The sequence below is a fragment of the Vicugna pacos genome, chromosome 12, assembly GCF_048564905.1.
Source record: "Vicugna pacos chromosome 12, VicPac4, whole genome shotgun sequence".
NCBI classification, from domain to species: domain Eukaryota; kingdom Metazoa; phylum Chordata; class Mammalia; order Artiodactyla; family Camelidae; genus Vicugna; species Vicugna pacos.
The window spans coordinates 32098933-32123157 of NC_132998.1; the positions used below are offsets into that span (position 1 = coordinate 32098933).

The 24225-nt window shown below is 35.0% G+C and overlaps 1 protein-coding gene across 4 annotated transcripts in view; it reads left to right on the top strand.

The window, feature by feature from the left end:
- Positions 1–24225, top strand: part of ANKS1B (ankyrin repeat and sterile alpha motif domain containing 1B) — an 862484-nt gene that overhangs the window by 293275 nt on the left and 544984 nt on the right. For all 4 annotated transcript variants that reach the window (XM_072973193.1, XM_072973192.1, XM_072973191.1 and 1 more), the window contains exon 11: positions 8088–8224. In XM_072973193.1, the coding sequence (XP_072829294.1) occupies positions 8088–8224 (137 nt within the window). The remainder of the gene's footprint in view (positions 1–8087; positions 8225–24225) is intronic.

The following is a 24225-nucleotide window of genomic DNA, read 5'->3' on the forward strand; positions in this document are numbered from 1 at the left end:
GTGATAAGAAGATAGAGAATACTATCCCACCAGTCTGTTCATGGGGCTACTTCTCATGGATGAATTGAGACTGTGATTTCTTTGATATCTTCTCAGCCTTGGAGTTGTTGGTTCTTTAGAAGAACTTCTAAAAGGGGTAGATAAGACCAAAGGTCTCTACAGATTGGAGTTGTTACACGCCGAATGTCAGCTTGAAGTTGCTGGCCATTCAACCATTTAGCACACAAATGTGACGTCTTCCGTGTAGAGAATTTTACGGTGACTGTAGCCTTGTAGCCTTTTCTTTTTATAGATGAAAGCAGTATTTGACCATAGCCTCAAGGAGAACAATTTCAGAAAGGCAGTGTTGCTGATTATTTTTAAAATAGAAAAATTAAGGTTTTTTTTCTTCAAGTCACATATAAAGAGGAAAAAAATATTAAAAAAAAAAACCTTTGTTTTCTCATCTTTTTATATGCCTTTCCATATTTTATCTTAATAATTTATCTTGCCAACATCATCTCCATTCGGTTTTCCACGTGTATCCTGTGTTCCAGCCAGGCTGAGCTAGTTATAGTTCCCCAAATACGTAATGCTCTCTCATGCTTCTTCCCTGTTGCATATTCCGTTTTCTTTGTTTAGAATGCTTCTCCCTCATTGAGTGCTTGATGGCAGTCATTCGTCAAGGCTGTAATTAAATATTTCTTCCCTACTTCCTCTTCTTACCCATAAACTAACTCCTAACCTGTCCCCCTTATTTAGTTAGTGGCTCACTATTCTGTGCTCCCATAGTGCCTGATATGTAGCATGAATAACGCATTTTTGTAATTCGATATTTGCCCTTCTATATTTTCTAATAAATAGGCAGCCACTTCAAAACACGGCTGAGAGTCTATTTACCACTGTAGCCCAAACATCTAACATGTTGGCCACATTGTAAAAGTTAGCCAAACATCTAACATATTAGTTATCTATTGCTGCAAAGCAAATTACCCCAAAACTTGTGGCTGAAAACAACAAATCGTTATTATCTCACAGTTTTTGTGGGCCAGGAATCCAGGAGAGGCTTAGCAGGTGGTTCTGATGCAGGGTCTCTCTGAGGTAACAGTTAAGCTGGTAGCCAGAACTGCAGTCATTTCAAGGCTTCACTGGGCCTGAAGGATCCCCTTTTATGCAGACTCATGCAGTTAAGGACAAGTTTCAGTTCCCAGCAGGCTGCTGAGCTGAGGGCTTCAGTCCCTGGCCATGCCACATGGGCCTCTCCCAAAGGCAGTTCACAGTACGGTTACTTGCTTTCCTCAGTGTGAAAGAGCTGGGAGAGCGAGAGCATGAGAGGACACACGCCAGGCAGAAAGAAGCTACAGTCTCTTCCTAGCCTAATCCCAGAAGTGACATGACATTTCATTACAGTTGACTCTTGAACAACACAGGTTGGGACAACTCATACTTGGATTTTTTTCAGTGAATAAGTAGTACAGTACTGCACAATCTAGCTGTTTGAATCTGCAGATGCGGAACCTTAGATACAATTGAACTGCTGATACACACCAGCCGTAAAGCTGTACTGGGATTTTCGACAGCCTGAGCGCCGGCACCTCTAACCCCTACATTGTTCAAGGGTCACCTATATTTCTGTATTTATCGGTTAGAAGCTAGTCAACAAATTCAGTTCGCACTCTAGGGGTGAGAATTTAACAAAAGCAGAAATACTATGAGGGAGAGATCAATCGGGACCGTCTTAGAAGCTGCCTGCCATGCATTTTGTCTGGTAAAGTATCTGCATGATCAATACTATTGAATATGTAAAGTGATTGATGATAGTAATGAAGGTTCAAGTGTTTCAGTTTTCAATATTTGCTGGTTCTTAAGAAATTATTGCTAGGAGAAACTAAAACGTATTAAGTATTTGGAATAAATTTTTGTTTAAAATACTTGTTAAATAATAACTTCCTCAAATGGTACATAGTGAGTACTTTCTCATTGGAAATAGCGTACAGATTTTTTTGGCTATTTTACTTATGATTTTCATACTCTCCCTCCCAGAAATGATGGTCATGTACCATTACTAAAACAAAGTTACTGTAGAATCACAGATTCAATTGGTCTTACTCATTTATTTATTTCATCCATCCAATAAGCATCTATTGAGCACTCATGATGCACAAAGCTTTGCCTTGGCATTAGACGTAACATTATTTTTTTGTATAAATGTTAAATGCATTTCTGCTTTCATAATGAAATACTAGTTTTAAATTACATAGTGGGAAGAACATTCATACGAATGTGGAAAAGTAAATGTATAATATAACATTCTTCTGAGTTTTTCCGTAAGAAGGAAAACATTTGCAGGGGAAGTATTGATGATAGGGGCCCATGAACTGCGGCCTGCAAACGAAATCTGTCCCATTCTTGTTTTTGTAAAGAACATTTTCTTGGAATACAGCCACGCTCATTTGCTTATGTATTGTCTGTGACTGCTTTTGTGCTACAGCAGCCAAGTTGAATAGTTACGAAAGAGACCACATAGCCTGCAGAGCTTCTAATATACACAGCCTGGACCTTTGCAGAAAAAGTTTGCCAGTTTGTGACTTAAAGCCAACAGTCAAGAACTGGACTTCATAAATTGCTAGACTAATAATTATTAAATACTTGATAATTACTTAGTGTTGCATTCAAGGCTTTCTACAGTAATACCTCAAGCCACCTATCTAGTTATATTTATTATTATCATACATATATTTGATAATAATAGCACTAGCTACTTTTATTGAGCGTTTACTACTTTCTAGGCAATATGTTAACACACATACATACAAACTTCTTATTTTTTCCTTACTAAAACACTATGAGAAAAACACTTTCACAGATGAGGAAACAGGTTAAATATGGCAGGATTTCAGGTTAGTTTTATTTGATTCCAGAGCTCAAATTTGTTGTATATGTCCCCTCTGTGTCTTAGTATTACCTTTTTTTTTTTTTAATTCTTCAAATGTACCTAACTCTTTCCCATCTCTCTACCTTTTGCTTATCCTATTTCCAACTCTTGGAATGTCCTTCCCACTCATTTCTTTATGTCTAAATTTTACTAAGATGTCAGAGAACTTCTTAATCATCACCTCTTCCATGACACCTTTCCTGAATCCCTAGCCTGAAGTGATCTCAGTCCTAGTTGTCAGCTCCGTAGCAACTGGCATGGTATCTGGTGCACTTTTCTATTTAGTACATGCTGGTGAATGATGTTAAAATTCTACACTGTAACATTGCATGTGAATTATTTTGTATTCATAGAACACATTTCTTCTAAACGCTCTAGGAAACTAAAGGATTTTTTTCCTTAGGCTTGTTATTATAGAGGAAACTGACAGTCATAATGCATAATCTAATGCATAGAAAGGGAATCTGACTAGAAGATAAGTCTCATTTCAATCTGAAATTGCAAGTATATTCAGTAATTTTCTCTGAGCAGTTTTTATACACCTCATTTCCTTTTAATCAGAAATGTTTTGTAGCTGCAGGTGTGAAATACAGGTTGACGATGTCAAACCATCATGGACACAGGCTGTCGTTTTACAAAGTCCACTGGATAATTGGTGTTTTTAAATAAATAATATAATAAAGGATATTTTAGGAATAGATCAGTTTCCTTAAATGCTTACATATGTTCTAGATTATGCTTCTCATTTGGATTTTATCAAAAAGGACAGTGAAATTTTAAAAGCCAGATCACCTTTGTCCATGGCATTTGTGATGGTTGCCATTGACAAACAGGTTTTATTTTATTCATTTTATTTCACTTAGTGTTTTTAAAAGATTGCATTGAGCTAAGAGCTATGGAGAGAATAAGGGAAATATAAGTCACTATGAAGATATAACCCAGTCTGGAAGAGATAATGAACAATGCAAAGAAGTAGAAAATCAAATTACCAGTGTAATGGTACAGATCATGGATTCAGAAGATGGAGTCTTTTCTAAATAATTTTGTACTTGATTACCCACTGTCTTGTACTGTGTATTAAATTACTTACAAGAAATATTCAAGAAACTTGCTTTACAGTCTGCATGGACTACCCAGCAGTTTTTCTGGCTTTGATGCAAAAGCAGTTAACAGGGCCAGCCCTTGCAGTGACTGAATCATTCCTCAAGGGATCATCTCATTTCTGGAATTAAATTCTGTCCCTACTAATTTGTGTTAATAGCTAAAAGATACTGGCCTCAAATCCTACCCAAGTACCCACAGTCATTACTCTAGATGTATTATCTACAATTGCTACCATTTATTTTCCTGCTTTTCCCTTTGGGTTTTCTTTCTTCTTCCATATTTTAGTTTAATAACGATGATACTTAGTTTGATAGGAAAAAGAAAACTCAAATTTATTAACTGTATACTGTGCATCTGATTACATGCTATTTTTCATTTGTGTTCTCTCATTTTTTTCTATACATGTAAACCCTAGAATATAGTTACTATTCATCTTCGTTTTTAAAGTTAAGAAAAACTGAAATTGAGAGCAGTTAAATAAATTGTCTATCAATGAACAGGCAAGTTTTCCACAGACTCCAACATCTGGTATGAGAATGTAAGTTTGGATGCTTTTTTCAATTAATATTTACTAAAAGACAAATATTTATATTTAATATTATATATTTTATTCTAACAAAAATTTGAGTAAAAATAGCACAGAATTGAAGATGAGAGAGACAGGGAAACAGGATACCATGAGTGAGTGAGAACCAGAGACACACAGTTTCATGAAGATTTCAAGTATTGGAATTACCAGACAAAGATTAAAAACAAACAAACAAAAAAACTTTACTTCCCATTTCTAATAAATAAAAATAAGCTTGAAAATGTTGCGAGGGAATGGAAAACACTAGTGACGTAGTATATTTGAAAAAGAAGCAAATAGAAGTTTTAGAGCTGAAAAGCATAGTTGAAAGTATGAAAATGTTTTGATAGCAGACTAGATACAACTGAATAAAGAACCAGTAAGCTGGAAAATGAGTATAAGAAACTGTTCAGAATGTGATGCAGAGAGAAAACAATGAAAAATACAAAAGAGAGAATAAATGATGGGTGGGATAAAGTCTAACATTATTTCACTGGAGTCCAAAAATAAAGAAGAGAAAATGAGGTACAGGAAATATATGAAGTGATATGGTACAGAATGTATGCTCCTCCTAGAGTCTTTTCTGTTTCTGATGATCAGAACTCCATCCTTTTAGTTCCCTAGGCCAAAACCCTATGAGTCGTGCTTGACTTCTTTTCTTTCTCTCCTACTCTCTCTCCAACATATCAAGACATTCTGTTGGTCTACGTTCAAAATATGTCCAAAATCCAACCACTTGACACCAACCCAAATGCTCACACTCTGACCTCTAGCCTGGGTCGTGGGTTTTAACTGATCTCTCTGCTTCCAAGTATTATACCGTGTAGTACATACAAGCATACCCTAAAGATGTACTTATGCTTGACATTTTGACATTTTCTGTTTTTATTATTTCTTTCCTATTGTCTCCATGTTCTACTTTGTTTTTGTGGAGTCAACTCCATTTAGAAGTAGAGACTGCTCATACCTCAACTATGGCAATAATCTTCAGGCTCTGCCTCGTCCAGTCGCTTTTGCATACCTATGGCATGCTAACCAGCAGAAGGGCAATGTGCCATCAGTTTAGAATTTGAATTTCCTCTCTGCAACTTACTGTAAATATAACTTTGTGATTACCTTCTCTGTAAGATGGGGATGGTGATAATAAAAGCTATTTCAAAGAATTATCTTGAGGATTAAATGAGATTCAGTAAGTAAAAGAATTCAGTAAGTAAAGAACATGCTCCATGCACATAATAAATGCTCAGTAACCACTAGCTGTTGTTATCATACCATGTCCATCTCTGCTTAAATATCTCCAGTATTTCTCATTGCCTACAGAATTAAGCATAAACTTAATATAATATTGAAGTTTTTTTTTATTCGTCTAAATTTAGCTCCAACTTCCTGACATAAAATAACAGCTTCGTCTATGCCCTTTCTACTTCCATGCCCTTAGGTTTCCATCTTCTATCCCAACTTTCTTGCCTGAAAACTGCAGCCTTTCACAACCGTCTTCCTTCCCAGCCACAGACTGATTTCTTCTCCCCCTACTTTTTCGTCATGCTTCATTTATCTGTTACGAACTCTCAAGTTATATTGCCTTATAATCTGTTTGCATGTCTGATGCCACATTTGATTGTATACTTTTCAAGGGCAGAGATTTTTGGAAATTTTAATAGACTTTATTTTTTAGAGCAGTTTTAGGTTTACAGAAAAGTCAAACAGAAGGTATAGAGATTCCTCATATACTCCCTGCTGCCACACAGGTGCGGCCTCCCCTGCTGTCAACATCCCCCTCCGAAATGGTACATTTGTTCCCATCAATGAACCTGCGTTCACACACCACTATTAGGTGTTCATTCTTGGTATTGTACATTCTGTGGGTTTGGACAAATGTATAATGACATATAGCCACAACTAGAATATCATAGAGAATAGTTTCACTGCCCTAAAAATCCTCTGTGCTCCACCTATTCATCCCTCCTTACCTGGTTAGAGATTCTTTTCAATTTATCCATAGAACATAATATAATACCTGATACACAGTTACCCCCAAATAAATGTTTTTAGATGTATGATTGCATGAATGAAAGAAGGGAGGGACAAATTGGAGAGAATGAGTACATCTTATCATTGTCTTGCTGACTGATGTTTTGTCTCTGTTTCATTGTTTACTCATACTATTTTAGCCTACTCTGAAGACCACCCCCGCAAACTACTGTCTTTTAGAAGCTGGCTTGTACTTGAGATGTTCATTCAAATCTCACCTTATGTATTAAACCTGAGTCAAGAGTGAGCTCTGAACACTTTTAAGACTTATTTTCTGAATTATCTGTTTAATTCAATGTATCACATTTGTATTTTTTTGTTTCATGAGCCTATATCTGGCTTCCCCAGTGAGACTGAATTATATTTTTCTGTGGTAGGTATAGTTTCATTTCCTTACTTTTTATAAGCAAGAAGTGCCTTCATAAATTATCGCTTTCCACTTGGGATTGTAGATAATGGCCATGGAACAGAGAAATTTGCTGGTCTAAAAAGAATTCACAATCTTAGTCACTTTTGCATCAATTCAGCTAACTGTCTAGGACGGAAAATTATTGAGAACTAATTAAAAACATAACAAGGAAGTAAATGTTTCACAGATTTGAGCTTGCAACAGTTTCTATAAAAAGCTATAGAGGATTGCCAAATTGTTGTTAAAATAATATAACTTTGCTCTGTGCTGGCAGGAGATATTTACAGAACGTTTTCCATCCTTTCCCCAGTAATTTAAACATTCCAAAACTGCATCTTTGATATCATTTTGTTCTGACATAAATTTAAGAAGAAAATATTATACATATTGCTGATTTTCAAGTTATCAATTTTTAGATTTTTCTCCCCCAATACTGATCGTAAAGAAAGGTTACTTTTTTTGAAATTTCATTCACTTAGTTTTGATCATGTAGGAGGATATATTTATCTGGGGGTGATAATTTTGTTTTTGTCAACATTACAGACTATTTTGTACAAATGTCAGGTTTTTTTATCAAGATTAATTCACTGGGACGCTTGTTTACAGTTTGAGGGATCTCTGAGAAGACTTGAATTTGGGTTTTATGAATCAGAGAGATATGAAACATCTCCTTTTAATAAAGATCAATGACCATGTGAAAGATTATGGAGAAAACAGTCCAGTTATATAAAAAATCAAATTTTTTTTAGTTAATATAAGGTTTTAGTCATTAGTTTAAAAGCAGTCTTAACAGCTATCCTGAGTGATCTATCATGAATTGGGTAATACTCTTCTTTCTTGTAACAATACTACAGGGGGAGATATTTACCATTCTAAAAGAAAACAAAGAATTCAATAAGCATTATTTTAAAAATATACTACCGAGCATATTCCTCACTATAATCTTGTAATTAATACCAGTTTTAAGTTGGAATCTCAATTCATGTTCATTAAACTAAATTTCAAGTCTTAAAAGGTAAACTGAGTGATTAGGTTCATGGCAGTTCTATTTTTATTCACAGATAATGCCTCTGAGGTAGCAATTACTGCTCCAGGAACTAGTAACCATAGAAACAGCTCCACAGGCCCAACACCCGACTGCTCACCTCCATCCCCTGATACCGCCCTCAAAAATATTGTAAAAGTTATTCGACCCCAGGTAAGTGCCCAGCATGACATCACCTGCACTATAATGTACTTCAGTTTTGATCAGTGCATATACACCATGTATATTGCAATGCATGGACTGTTTTGTAATAAAGGACTTTTAGGTTAAAAGAATGGACTTAGAAGAGGATATTTCCTTCCCTTGGAACTGATGATAGACATTGAAATCTATTTTAGCTTTTGGAAAAATGCATTTGTATATTACATGAAAAAACAAGTTAAGCTTAGAAAAATGGCTATTTCATATCATTTTTCTCTTACAATATTTTAATAATTATACGCAGTTATTGAGCTATTACATGTTTTTTGGTGTTTCCTGCTCCTTTTGTCTTCATTTCTCTGGATATGTCACATTATTTGTGATCTTTTCTTTATCCTCCAACCTGGTTGTTTATATATATATTTTTTTCAGTTCTTTATGGCTTCAAACTAATTTTGTGTGTGTTTGATTTTGCACCTCTCATTGCTCCTTATTTTCTTCCAGTGCTCACTTTCCTCTAGCTTGTCTCTTTACCCTTTGTTCTTGTCCATTCCTGTCACTTGTCTGTATGGGTTTCTGTCTCTTCCCCTTTCTCTTTCAGTTGGATTTCCCAGTAGGCGGTTTAGGCAAGCTTTAGAAATATCATTGGAACAAGCTGTTCTGTGATATTTCATTGAAAATAGCACTTATAAAGCTGTTTGTATTATATTTTTGCTAACAGATGGACTCAGAACATGGAATTGGTGGTGTTCTCCACCTGGCTCATTCTGAATGGGCCTCATAAAACCCAAAAGAGGGGGACTTTGGATCCAATCAATGCCATTCACTATCTATTTAGATAGATGATATGAACAAATACTTTGAGTCAATTTGCAGAACAAATATGTCTTTTAAGACTGTTTTGGTCTAAATGAGCGATGATTTGTTTAATGTCATAACCTTCTTTAATATAACTTATTTTGGATTATTTTATTGTAATCATCATCCTCATCAATAAAATGGCATTTAAGCTTTATATATCCACCACAGCTTATAGAACACTTTCATATAAACTGTTTCATTTAACCTTTATCAATTCCAAGGGAGTGTATATTTTAGTGTTATGAATAAGGATATTGACGCTCCAAAGGGGCTAAGTTGTGCAGCTGATTTGAAATTTCTTTCCTTTTCTTTACTATAATAGTTGTCTCCTGCAATCCTTTTCAGAGGGTAGAAAACTTCTCATGAGTTTTACATCTTTATGAGGATGAAACTTACAGGTTCATTTGAGCATAGGTAGCATTTCACACAGTGTCCCAATATGTATAGGAAGTAAATGTCTTCAATAATCCCTCTTCCTTTTCAGGGAAATTGAATCTAGTCCATTTGCTTCAAAAAATAAACCTCACAAAACTTGGATTTAGATGCTAAAGGTCACGTTTATTGTCACTGGTTTTTGCATTAGATGAAAGTATTCCTAGTGTTATTGTACAGCTATTACATTCCTGCCATTTAAGCTATTTAGGTAGGAGATTGTCCTACATACATTAATAAAATCCATTGTTAAACATATTTATTTTTATACCAATGTAAATTCTCTAATGTAACTGCATTTGGTCATTCAATGAATGAAAAACAGATTCCTTTCTATATAATCTAATGAACTTTAAGGGATCTTACTCCATAAATTCTTCTTTGAGTATTCTGTTTTATTGTATCTTAGTAAACTTTGAAGAAAGTGAAAACTAGAGATAATATTAAAGCCAGAAATCCCACTACACTCCATTCCTTGCTTCAGTCCATTATTAAATGTGTATGATGGTAATTGACTCCACTTTCCTTTCTTACATGTTATAATGATGATTTAGGGAGAGAAAAGGAAGGGAGAAAGTCAGGAAACTACGGATGATGGTATTTAAATTAGAACCAATGCAGCCTGTAAGTGTGCATGTTATAGAACAGTAACAGCTAAGGTATATAATTGAGAAAGAATATAACCTCAATTGGGCTACCCTTTCTTTCATCTCAGAGATATTGGTGCATTCATTACTTATCTCTCCTTATGAGTCCTGATCTCCTGGGGCTCCTCATTCATTCTAGAGAGCAGGAAATAGAAAATTCAAGTGAAAGTAATTATGAGGGAGTGTTGGAATAGGACATGTGATTTCAGGAAAGGGTTGGAGACTAGGGGGTGTGGATGAGGGACAGCTAGATGGATAGAATAGAGGACTCCCTGGTGTGTTCTGACAAGTCACAGGTACGTCAGGGATGGAATATTGTCAAGAGCTATGATTCCAAAGAAAAGATAATTATTGGTTAGCTTATATAAGAGCCTATATTTTGATCACAGATTTAACCTTCTAAAGTGTTTGCTAATTATGGTTTTCTGTCTGGAAATGGAAGAATGTGGCTATTCACTTTTTTTCATTTACTTATTAGAAATTAATAACATGGTTGAAATGATCATTGCACTCTTGAAAACTCATGAATTACATTTCTTTGCTTGGGCATTAGCAGATGCGTTTAGTCATATTATGAGAAGATTGACATAGCGTAGATGAGAGAAAAACAGGACTTTCATCTTATTCACTGCAAATAGATACTGATTAGATAGAGCAAGTTAGGTTACTTCCCCTTTGCCTAATGCATACCTTTATCTAGTCTACTTTGTATAATTCTATCTATAAATGCAGACTCCATTGTACCAAGGAGTCCTTGCTTTCAGTATGAGGTAGGGCTGATTATATATTACATATGTTTCTGATTGGTGTGTTAATTACTTGGAAGCTACAGACTTTGCAGTGCTTTGTGGCGTTTGATTCCATTTGGTAGTTTTATTAACTTACTAAGTCACAGCTGTTAGTTCTGCATCCTGTATTTGATCTTTTCACCTGTGCTTCTTTAGGCTCTTTTATGTCTTAAAATTCACCAGATTGTGAAATATTCTATCTTCAATTTATAGAGCCCAAATTATTTATTTGCTACAGGCATCACTTTGTTCCTCTTCAGTGTATTAACCCACAAGCCTGAGTTTCTCTATTTAGATGAATTCACAAGGCTTGGTTCACTTACATATACTTGAAAATAAAATTATTTTTAAGCTTAAAAAAATACTTGAAAAATACTACCTTTGAAAAAATTTTAGGTAGGTCTATTGACATCAGTTTTCTTGTTTCTGCTAAATAATTATATGTTACTTGTAACTGCTTTTTAAAAAAAAATGCTTTCCTGGTGAAGCATCTTTTTTCCCCTAATTGAAGAATAAAATAAAATTTGATGAATTTTGACAACTGTCTGTGTAGGTGTAACCACCACTCAAAGCAGGATATAGAGCATTGGTGTCACCACCAGAAAGTTGCCTCATGCCCCTTTCTAATCAATGACCCCCTTTCCTACCTCAGACACAATTTCTTTCTGATATTTAAAATTAGAATTGCCTATTCTTGGACTTTATATAAATGGAATCCTATTGTGTGTGTGTGTGTGTGTGTGTGTGTGTGTGTTTTGTATATGTCAGTGCCCAGCTTCTTTCATTCAACATAATGTTTTTGGGAGTCACTCATGTTATTCCTTTTTTCTGCTAAGTAATATTCCATTGGAGTAATAGAATACAATTTGTTTATTCATTCTCTGTTGATTGATATGTTGTTCCCTGTTATTTGCTTATGAATAAATATGCTATAAAGTTGTGTGCAATTCTTTGTATAGACATATATTTTTGTATAGATACCAAAGAGTGAAACTGTTGGGTTGTAGGGCAGATGAGTAGCTAACTTTATAAGAAACTTGCGAAGAGTTTTCCAAAGTAGTAGTTCTACTTTATAACCCAAACAGAAATATCTGAGACTTTCAGTTTCTCCACATTCTCACCACCATTTACACTTTCAATTTTTTCATTTTAACCATTCTTATGAGTGTAAAAGGATTTCTTATTATGGCTTTAATTTTCATTTTCCTGGTTACTAGTAGTGTTGGGCACCTTTTCCTATAGCTATTGCCCATTCCTTTGTCTTTTGAGAAGTGCCTGTTCAAGTCTTTCTTTATGAGGTTGTTCAACTTTTTAATTGTTGATTTGTAGTAATTCTTTATAAATTCTTCTATAATTTCAAAAGATATGGGTCATTTGTCAGGTTTATACATTGCAAATATTTTTTCTAGTCTGTTATTTGCCTTAATAGTTTTTAATGGCACCTTTTGATGAACAGAATATTTTAATTTTTGTGAGTTCCAATTTAGCAATTTTTCCTTCATGGATAGTGCTTTTTGTGTCTTGTCCAGGCTATGAATATATGCTCTCATATATTTTTTTTCTAGAACCTTTCTGATTCTGGCTTTTGCATTTAGTTCTACTATCCATCTGAAATTGTTTTTGTATGGTGTGAGGTAGGAATCAAGATTCATTATTTTCTTAAGTGGAAAAGACTTTCCTTTCCTCATTGAGTTGACATAATGCTTTAGTACTGTTTACTACTTTCACTTTCCAGTTTTTGGTTGTCAGTTTATAGAAATGCAATTGAGTTTTTTATTATCTCTGTATACTGCCACCTGTGTAATTTCATTTAACAGTTATAGTAGTGCTTTTAAAAATAATTTCCTTAAGGTTCAGTCCTGTCATCTGAAAATAATGAAGGTCTTACTTCTTCCTTTATGATTTTTATTCATTTTATTTCCTTTTCTTACTGCTATGACTGCATTGCAATCATGCATAGAAGTGGTAAAGCCCAAAATTCTTGCCTTATTCTCTATCTTTGAAGGAAAGCATTCATTATTTCAACATAAAGTATAATATAAGCTGTAAGTTTCTTTCATGTACTCTTCTACTTATAGTCTGCTGAGAGTTTTTAGCATAAAAAGGTGTTTTTTTCCCATTTTTTCTGTGTATATTTAGATGATCATATGATTTTTTTCTCCTTTTGTTCTGTTGAGGTGATAAATACATTGATTTATTTTTAAATATTAATACAACTTTGAACTTTTTGGTTAGAGACCACTTGGTTATGATGTTTTATCCTTTTTCTATAGAACTGGATGCAAAAGATACTTTAGATAAAGCATTAGTATATGGAGAGATGGATTAGATATGAAGGAGTCAAAGATGACTAATGACTTGAGCCTGGTTGGCTGGGATTTTGGAATGATAGTAATAGATATAGGAACAACTTGAGCAGAAGTTTGTTTTTGATGAGTGAGAGGGTGGCGTGATAAATCTGGCTTTGTAAACTTACTGAGTGTGAGGCATGATATGCAAATTGGAATATTGGTGTGGAATTCTGGAGAGAGAGGTAGGAGCTTAAGGTAAAGATTTCACAGTCATTTATAAAATTTGATGGTGAAGAGAGAGAGTACCAAAAACAGAATTCAGGGAAATGTTCACACTTAAGGAAAACAATTAATATTTGTTAAGACCTATTATAATTTATTTTTCATGATTTTTGGGAGAGTGGATTTTATCTTCACTTTATATATGAGGAAATTGGGACCGGGAAGTTTAAGTAACCTCTTCACGTATACTTGAGAAAGAGGACCTTAGCAAAAGAGAGAAAGAGCATTGAGAGAGAAGAAAAGAAGAAAGACAAAATATTGCCATGAATATAAAGGGAGAAAAGAAAATTGAAGAAGAGATTAGTTAGTCCTGTCAAAACCTGTTGGGAGGTGAAGAAGAAGGGAGATCAAAATGTCACTTTATTTGGTGATTATTTGTTCACTTTATTTTGGTGAGGGCAGAGACCTGCAATAATGTAGTTTCCCTCAAGTGGAGAAAGTAGAAACCTAAGATGCAAAGGGTTGAAGAAATGAAGAAAAGCTTATAATACACTGATTATAGATTAATCTTTTGAATAGGTTGATGGTAAAGGGAAAGAAAGTATTATAGTAATATGTTGAAAGATGGGCAGAGTTAAGGAAATAGTTTTTCTTTCACTTCAGGGTGCAGGAACTTAAACCTGGTTGTAGAGAATAGGAAAGAGGAGACCAAAAGTTGATTGGAGAGACATGAATGATGAAGACTGAAATGTTAAATTTTATAATAGGAGGAGTAACTAAATCTAATTAGCTCCAATTTCCAAACATTCTGACATTACTGGATGCAAGAGACGCTGTAGATAAAGCATTAGTTATTAAAGTGCTGGATTCTTTTTTTTTTTTTCAGCTAATTTTATTTTATTTTATTTTATTTTTTTTACATTTTTATTGATTCATAATCATTTTACAGTATTGTGTCAAATTCCAGTGTTCAGCCCAATTTTTCAGTCATACATGGACATATACACACTCATTGTCACATTTTTTTCTCTGTGATTTATCATAACATTTTGTGTATATTTCCCTGTGCTATACAGTGTAATCTTGTTTATCTGTTCTACAATTTTGAAATCCCAGTCTATCCCTTCCCACCCTCTACCCCGCCCCCCCCCCCCCGGTAACCGCAAGTCTGTATTCTCTGTCCATGAGTCTATTTCTGTCCTGTATTTATGCTTTGTTTTTGTTTGTTTGTTTGTTTTTGTTTTTTAGATTCCACATATGAGCGATCTCATATGGTATTTTTCTTTCTCTTTCTGGCTTACTTCACTTAGAATGACATTCTCTAGGAGCATCCATGTTACTGCAAATGGCATTATGTTGTCGGTTTTTATGGCTGAGTAGTATTCCATTGTATAAATATACCACCTCTTCTTTATCCAGTCACCTGTTGATGGACATTTAGGTTGTTTCTATGTTTTGGCTATTGTAAATAGTGCTGCTATGAACATTGGGGTGCAGGTGTCATCCTGAAGTAGATTTCCTTCTGGGTACAAGCCCAGGAGTGGGATTCCTGGGTCATATGGTAAGTCTATTCCTAGTCTTTTGAGGAATCGCCACACTGTTTTCCATAGTGGCTGCACCAAACTGCATTCCCACCAGCAGTGTAGGAGGGTTCCCCTTTCTCCACAGCCTCTCCAGCATTTGTCATTTTTGGATTTTTGAATGACGGCCATTCTGACTGGTGTGAGGTGATACCTCATTGTAGTTTTGATTTGCATTTCTCTGATAATTACTGATATTGAACATTTTTTCATGTGTTTTTTGATCATTTGTATGTCTTCCTTGGAGAATTGCTTGTTTAGGTCTTCTGCCCATTTTTGGATTGGGTTGTTTATTTTTTTCTTATTGAGTCGTATGAGCTGCTTATATATTTTGGAGATCAAGCCTTTGTCGGTTTCACTTGCAAAAATTTTCTCCCATTCCGTAGGTTTTCTTCTTGTTTTATTTCTGGTTTCCTTTGCTCTGCAGAAGCTTGTAAGTTTCATTAGGTCCCATTTGTTTATTCTTGCTTTTATTTCTTCTAGGAGAAAATTTTTGAAATGTATGTCAGATAATGTCTTGCCTATGTTTTCCTCTAGGAGGTTTATTGTATCTTGTCTTATGTTTAAGTCTTTAATCCATTTTGAGTTGATTTTTGTATATGGTGTAAGGGTGTGTTCTAGCTTCATTGTTTTACATGCTGCTGTCCAGTTTTCCTAACACCATTTGCTGAAGAGACTGTCTTTATTCCATTGTATATTCTTGCCTCCTTTGTCGACGATGAGTTGACCAAAAGTTTGTGGGTTCATTTCTGGGCTCTCTATTCTGTTCCATTGGTCTATATGTCTGTTTTGGTACCAATACCATGCTGTCTTGATGACTGTAGCTCTATAGTATTGTCTGAAGTCTGGGAGAGTTATTCCTCCAGCCTCTTTCTTTCTCTTCAGTAATGCTTTAGCAATTCTAGGTCTTTGATGGTTCCATATAAATTTTATTATGATTTGTTCTAGTTCTGTGAAATATGTCCTGGGTAATTGGATAGGGATTGCATTAAATCTGTAGATTGCCTTGGGCAGTGTGACCATTTTAACAATATTGATTCTTCCAATCCAAGAGCATGGAATATCTGTCCATTTTTTAAAGTCTTCTTTAATTTCCTTCATCAATGGTTTATAGTTTTCTGTGTATAATTCTTTCGCCTCCTTGGTTAGATTTATTCCCAGATATTTTATTACTTTGGGTGCTATTTTAAAGGGGATTGTTTCTTTACTTTCTTTCTCTGTTGATTTATCGTTAGTGTAAAGAAAGGCAACTGATTTTTGAACATTAATTTTGTAACCTGAAGTGCTGGATTCTTGGGCTATGCCTTTGGTGGTGGTTTTAGCTAGATGTATTTTTCCACTCCTTTCTCCTGTTTCATGACACAAATCAAATCTAAAATAACAGAAGAGGATGTTTAAGAAGTGACCTAAGGTAGAGGCAGAAAAAGAGACTATTTTATTAGCACAGTATCACAGATAAATCATTCAAACAGGTGCTTAATATTCAACATTATAATAATATTTTAGTGAACATAAGTGGCTGCTAACAGGAAGCCAATTTGGAAAATTTGGAAGTTCTGATATCTTGAGGTATTCCTGGTACCTTCCAGATCCCACCACATACTTTGAATCTCATCCTGAGTAGAATTCAGCAGAATGAAATGATTTCAGGTAGCACTCTTTTGCCACTAAGGAGGGACCCTATCAAGAAGAAGCAAAGAGGCCATAAGGGTAAAGAAAAGAAAGAGAAAAGACAGGGGCCCAGTTCTCTCAAGTGACTGAGGGAGATGATTTGAAGAAAGATGAGCTGCTTCTGAACTCCTACTCATGATGGACTCTGTTTAGATCAGGTGACAACTCAACCTGAAGGAAATAAATATTTTGGGTATTCTTTTGGACTTTTTGTTTCCTTAATGAACTAATAATAAAGCAACTTAGTAATAAACCATACTAGCTCCCCTTTCCATCATTAATGGTTTAGAACTGGGGTTGTATAAAATTCTTGCCAAATCTAGAATAACATTTTACTGGGCACTGTGGGGTTATAGCATACATATGCTAAAATTTAAAATTAGAAATGCGAGTGGGTATGTAAAAGCAGAGGCATATAACTCAGAAAGGGTTCAGAATATTGTATCAGGTTGCAGCAAAAATAAGGAATAAAAAGACCTTCAAAGAGGTAATCTTTTAAAAATATCTTTATTATTGAGTATGAAACCATTTATTTCTATTATTAAGCATAGGTTTCATTTATTTCTTATAAAAACCCTACAAGGTAGGTGTTTTTTCCTGTATTTTACTGATTAGGCCTGAGATTTCGGTTGAATAATTTTCCCAGTGTTACACAGCCACTGAGTAGAAGAACTCTAGTCTCCTAACTCCAATCATCTATTAATGTTAATTAGGGAGAAAATAATCAAGATGGAATATTTCAGAGGGATGATGAAGTTTGAGAGGAGAACAATGTATTAGAAAAAGGAAGAAGAGCAGAAACATAGATGACAACAGTTAGTAGTCTAAAGAAGAGAACCAAGGAAGACTGTATTCTATCATTCAGTCTTGCAACCAAAATTGAGTGACAGGAGAAGGCTAAAAACAGAAAGATAATGAAATAATGGAATATAGTCCTAGGTGAAACAAAGAACAATTTGGAAAGGAAAAGATTGAGGAAGAAGTCAATGACCTCAACAACTGACCAGTAGTCCTCAACAAACTGAAATTTTCTGGGAAGCTTTTTTTGAAGTATTATTGACTTGTAATATTATATTATTGTCAGGTATACAACATAATGAGTCAACAGTTTATTATAGAGTGCACCCCATTTACATTCTTACAAAACGATGGCTATAGTTCCTTGTACTGTACAATATATCCTTGTTGGCTACTTATTTTGTACATGCTAGTTAGTACTTCTTAATTCTCTATCCCTATCTTGCCCCGCCCTTTCCCTCTCCCTACTGGTAAGGAGGTGAGATCACCTCATATTTAGCCAGCATCATCCTTGGTAGATTCAAATGATTTAGTGAACTTAAGAAGGCGCCCTTATACATTACCTCAAAGCCAAAGTTCTGCCATCAGAACCAATTGTGAATGAGACAGCGAGAGTGAGAGGATGGTCTCTCAAATGTCATATTTCAAATGTGGGCAAACGTGATTTAATTACCACTCTAATAACAAGCTGGGTTGCGATAGAGCTTGGTCTGTTTACTTGTGAGTCTGTTTCTGTTTCGTTATATACATTCTTTTTTATGGCAGCAAAGTTAGGATGATATTTGCCTTGCTTGCTTCTTAGGGACTTAGTAAAGATCAAATCAGAGAAAATGTGTCATGGTACTGTGTAAATTGTAAAGCTCTATAATGACCCAACTAGCTGTTAGTGTTAAATCATGTTTGCCCACTTTTGAAATACGACCTTTGAGAGACAGTTGTCTCACTCTAACTGTCTCATCCGCAGTTGACTCTGATGATAGCAACTTTGGCTTTTAGGTAATCTATTTGGGAGCCATTCCCTAAATCTTTTGAATCTACTTAGGATGATACTTGCTAAATATGAGGTGATCCCACCTTCAGCAGTTCATTCCTTAGAGAGATCTTCATCAGAGAGCCTCAGGAAACATAAACTCCTGGCATCTGGGATGTGAGAGAAGCCAATGAAGATAAATGGCACAGTGCTGGGGGTCAGGCTGACCCAATGCAGGGGAAGGAAAAGCCGGCACCCAGAAAGCATCCACGATGAACTGCATCTTCCATTAATGACTAAAATCACCATCATTCTGTGTAGAGGTCATGCCAGTTACATGCCAGTAGAATATTAGTTATCCTCATTTCTCTTGTTCTGATGAAATTCCAGCTGAATTTGTCCACCAGGAAAATGGGAAATTATTTGTTACTGACACTTTCAACATGTGAAAGAATTGTTTCATCTCTATTTCTTAGCATGAAGTATAATTCTCTGAATTTTGTGCCCATACTGCCATTGACAGCAGCATACTTTATTGAAATGGAGTTTTTCTTTTGTGCTATTCGTATTTTCTTTCTTCCACATACATCTGATAAAAATCTCAGTGGAGACCATTCTTTGTGATATCTTTCTCTCTAGAGCATCTCTAGGCAGTCTGAATAAGAATGCATAGATGAAAAGTTTCTGGGAAAAATTTCCTTAAAAGGTAGTATGTCCAGAAGGTAGAGTTGGCATTAATACTTTAAATATCTTAAGTGGTAGATTCAAATTTGGAATCTAATCTTATCCTTCTTATTAGGTCATTTGTTATTGACTTGTGCTGGGTAAAGTTAAAGGCCCCCAATTATCTCTGCCTCTAGTTCACCTGTTTGATCGCAAGATGGATAGTATACCTAATGTATGAAGCTGAAGCTAATCACTTCAACTTCCTAATCTTCGCTGTTTTAAAATTGTGGAATTTAGCTCTGAGAGTACTACAGAACATATTGTAACTCTATTTATTTGTTTATCTAATAAACATAGTTGAGTTCCTGCCATATACTGGGCCTCATGAGGGGAGATTTGAATATCAAAATGACCTAAAAGAATCTAATCAATTGACAGAGACTTGCTTTAAACAGTTTATGTTTGGAATTTCACTGATAGAACTTATTGATGGGATTCCCCAGGGATCATCCTTAGATCCCTTCTCTTCTCAGTCAACACTCACTCCCTATGTACTCATTCCAATTTCAGAGCTTTAAATGCTATGTATTTGGTGATTACTCTGAAATTCATATTTCCAGCCCCGACCACCTTCCTGAACTCTAGGCTCATCATACCAGCTGGCTAATCAAAATCTCAGTTGAATATCCAAGAAGCATCTTAGACTGAACATTTGTAGCACTAAACTTTGTATTTCAGTTAATGGCAGCTCAGGCTAACAGACTTGACCCCATCCTTGATTCTTTCTCTCACACCCTCATATCCAGTTCACCAGAAACCCAGGAGGCCAGCAATTCTCAAAGTGTGATTTGGGACCCCTTGGCAGTCTCCAGGACCCTTTCAGAAGATCTGTGAAGGTCAAAACTGTTTTCATAATAGTACAAAGACATTTTACCTTTTACATTCTTATTTTTACATGAATGCTCACTGGAGCTTTTTTTATCATTGCATTTTTGCAATGACATCATAGATCTGGTGGCTAATGAAATGTGTGCTTGTGTATTCTTATGTCTTAAAAGTATCTCTGTTTTAATTTTTAATATATTAAATATTTACAGATGTGACCCTCATGAACAAAAACTCTTCAGTGTTCTCAGTAATTTTTAAGGATGTAAAAGGGTCCTGAGGTTAAAAAAAAAAATTTAACTGTTGTTAGTCCACCTTTCTTTTCAAAATATATCTTGAATCAGGACCCTGATACCATCTCTCCTCTGTCACTCTGAAATAAGCCATTAACATCTCTTACCTGGATTTTTAAAAAGGGCTCTTACTCTTATATTTTGGCACTAAGGGGTATACCTTTCAATAAAGTTACTGAAATGCAACAATAAGTGCCCTTATTGTCCATTCGCAAATAGGCAGGTAGATTTATATAAATCACATCACGTTATTCGTCTGTTCAACCTTCCAGTGTCTTCCCATCTCACTCAGACTAAAGACATACAACTGGTGATATTATTTGACTCCCTCTACTCTTTTAATCTCTCTCCTATTATTCTCTATCTAGTTTGTTTTATTCCAGCCAGACCATCTTTGTATTACCTCACATAAGCCAAACTTGCCTGAAATGTCCTTCCGTCAGAGACTTACCATGGCCCAATATCTTTCTTTCTTCAGGCTATTATTCAGATGCCACCTTCTGAGAGAGGCCTTTTCTCTGACCACTAAATATAAAGTAGCCACCATTTAACTTTCTATCTCCTTTACGCTGTTTTTCCTTTATAACATTTTTCACTCCTGAATTAGCATTTATGTGTTGATTCATTCTTACTTCCCCACTTGAAGGAATGTTCCATGAGAATGAGAACTGTATCATATTATTACGATGATTATTACTAAATATTCAATCACAGCACCTAAAACAGCATTAATTAATTAACTGAGTGTGATTGGGTAAAGGGTAAATTGAGCTCTATATTTGAATAGGAATTAGCTATTTGAAGTGGTAGATGTATAGTCCAGGGAGTAGGATAGGATGAGAAGGCATTTATAGATTTTTACTTTATGCTGTGCCAAATCCACCGTAGGATATCCTAATGAATCAAGAAGTCTCAGTCAGACCTTCTTCCCTCTTCCCCTCAATCAGGATGTCCTAATCTGTATGGAATACTCATTTTGAGTGTTGTTCTTGAGGTAAAAAAAGGTTTTTATGGTCAGATATATTGGGGGAAATACAGGGAAATACTTACTGAAGAATATTTCATAGCCTTCTCTCTCTACTACCCCTGGAAACCCGTTAATATTTTTCACAACTAGTGATCCACAAAACACAGTTTGGAAAACATGATCCAGGTCATTTGATATGCTTCTTTGTAGCTGACCCTAGCAATGCCATTCTGGTTTGATTTTTTTTTTATCTCTCATTCTGTATGAATGCACACTGTTGAGAAAAGGGAGAGTGCTGATTCAGCAATAAATATATGTGATTCATTTAGTATGTTAATGGAGTGGTATCTATATACACTGTCTACCTAATCCTCTGAGCAACCATGTGAGATAATAGGGCTATTATAATTCCTATTTAATGTATGAGGAAAAGTAAAATAAGTAGACCGTATATTATGCGATGTTGAAAAACAAGTTTTAAATCAGTAATGTTAAATGCCTAAAACTTAAAAGTAAAAATTAGAAGGATCTATATATATATTTTTTTTACTATATTATGGTGTTATTTTAGCATCATTTTATTTTATACTGATTGGATTCAACTCAATAAATTTGCTTCAAACATTATATTAGACACTATGAGAAATCAAAAAGTTTACATAATTATTTGAGCTTAGGAGACAAATTAACTACATTGCTTTCTTTTTCTCCCAGACTCAGAGCCAATTGAGATGGGATGCAGGAATTATACAAATGAAAATCAAATGTCATATTGTTAAATGATTGATAGACTGATCAGATAATACGATTCTAGAAATATGGCCAAATGTAATTGCCCCTGATATAGACACACATCCCAACCCATCACTGGCATAGCTGACAATCTACAAGGTGATTTTGTCACAGAAGACCAGGGAATGTACACATTATACTGACATGTTGGTTCTGAAGAGTTAAAACCCAAAAGGAACAGAGATGTGCATGCTTAGTTCTTTCCCCAAAGTCATTTTACAGCTGAGTAACTCTGACTCCTTAGGGAAGAAATGAGTGAAGAGGAAGACAATAGGCCAAGGATGTTACTCTAATGAAATTCCTCATCTTGTGGAAATGTGAGTTCAGAGAGTACAAGTTCAGCTTAACAAAAAGATAATGAGATGTACTTCATTTGGTCCAGTAGCCTAGAGTGTTTGGATAATAAGTTTTATCAGACATCACCTCACTCCAAAACTCTGCTCTTCCTCCCTTGTACCAATTAATGGCAATACCATCTGCTACTGTTTCCCAAACCAGAAATTTAGGCTCCCCTAGATGTCTCCCTTTCCTTCTCTCCCTAAATCTAACTAGCAACCAAACCATGTCAGTTCTTTTTCCTAAATACCTCCCAAAGCTTTTCTCTTTTCTTCGCTTCCACTGCAACTGTCTTAATTCATTTTCTCTTGACTTGATTTTTGGAATAGCTCCCATAATGGCTCCTTTGCTGTCTTTCTCATCTGCTTCTAATTTATCTTACACATTTCTCCCAGAGTGATCTTCATGTTATTATTATCATTATTTTATATTTTAAAACAATACAAAATTTGAAAAAAGTTAGAAATACAATATGAATATCTTTTCTGGAACTATTTGTAAGATGCTGACATGATGACCCATCAGCCCTAACAACAGCTTTAGTATGTTACTTCTTGCAAAATAAATCCATAACCAGAAAACAACCATCAAGGTGAGATAATTAGCTTCGATATATTACTACCACTTAATCCTAAAACTCCATTCAAACTTCACCAATTATTCTAATATCTTTGTGGTAAAAATATATACTGTGTCTAGTTGTCATTTATCTTTAATCTTCTTTGATCTGGAATGATTCCTCAGTCATCATGTCTGGACTTTTAAAACCATGACATATTTGAAGGTAATAAGTTAGTTATTTAATCACATGTCCTTCAATTTGAGTTTGTGTGACATTTCCTTGAATTAGATTCAGGCTATTTATCTTTGTTAGAAAGATCCAAAGGTGATTCTTCATTATTTGTTGTTGGTGGTGGTGGTGGTTTTTATTGCATCCTGTCAGGTGGTACATGATTTTAATGTCTAATTTCTGGTAATGTTTATGTTGATCACTTGATGAAGGCTGTATCTCTCAGGGTTCTCCACTGTAAAGTTACTCTTTTTTTTTCCTGTTAACTTATAAGCATTTGTGGGGATGTTCTTTGAAACTATATTAATATCCTGTTTCTTATAAAACCTTCAGTTTTAAAATTTATATGTATTTGTTTAGACCCATGTTTTCCTATTTTAGTGAATTTTACATCACTGTCATTATCTGTTTTGATACTTAAATGATTCCTGATTTTGCCAAAGGGAGCCCTTCTGTGTCCTTTTGACATATCCTCATAACTATTGGAGCACTTCCTTGCTTTTGGGAACAACAAGATATTTTAAGTTTATCTCATAAATACTTTTCCAGTCCCAGATAATGTAATCAGCCATTTCTCCAAGAAGTTCTACTTCCTTTTAGTGGAAAATGGTAGTTAGATGCCAAGACGTAGGCACTAGGTATGTTTATTGCTATTAAGATGTCACTACTCCAAGGTCCTCTCAGTGGGCAAGGCTAGGGACTATTCACATGTATGTGCAATATGTATATGTATGTGTGTATGTGGGTATGGGTGTGTATATACAAGTATATTTATATATACACATCTATATTTCTATATCCATCTTTATAAATATTGAAGAACATGTGTTCATAGTGATAATGTGATTTCAATGTAAACACACATAATTCATTTCCATAATTGTAATTTATTTTCTGGTAGTCAGAAATCTGGCTTCCTTTATCTTTAATGTATTTAGTTATTTGATCTGGCCCTAGCACCCACTTAGGTTGATCCCACTATGTGGACACTGGCCTCACCCCATTCGGGCTCTGCCTCCCCATG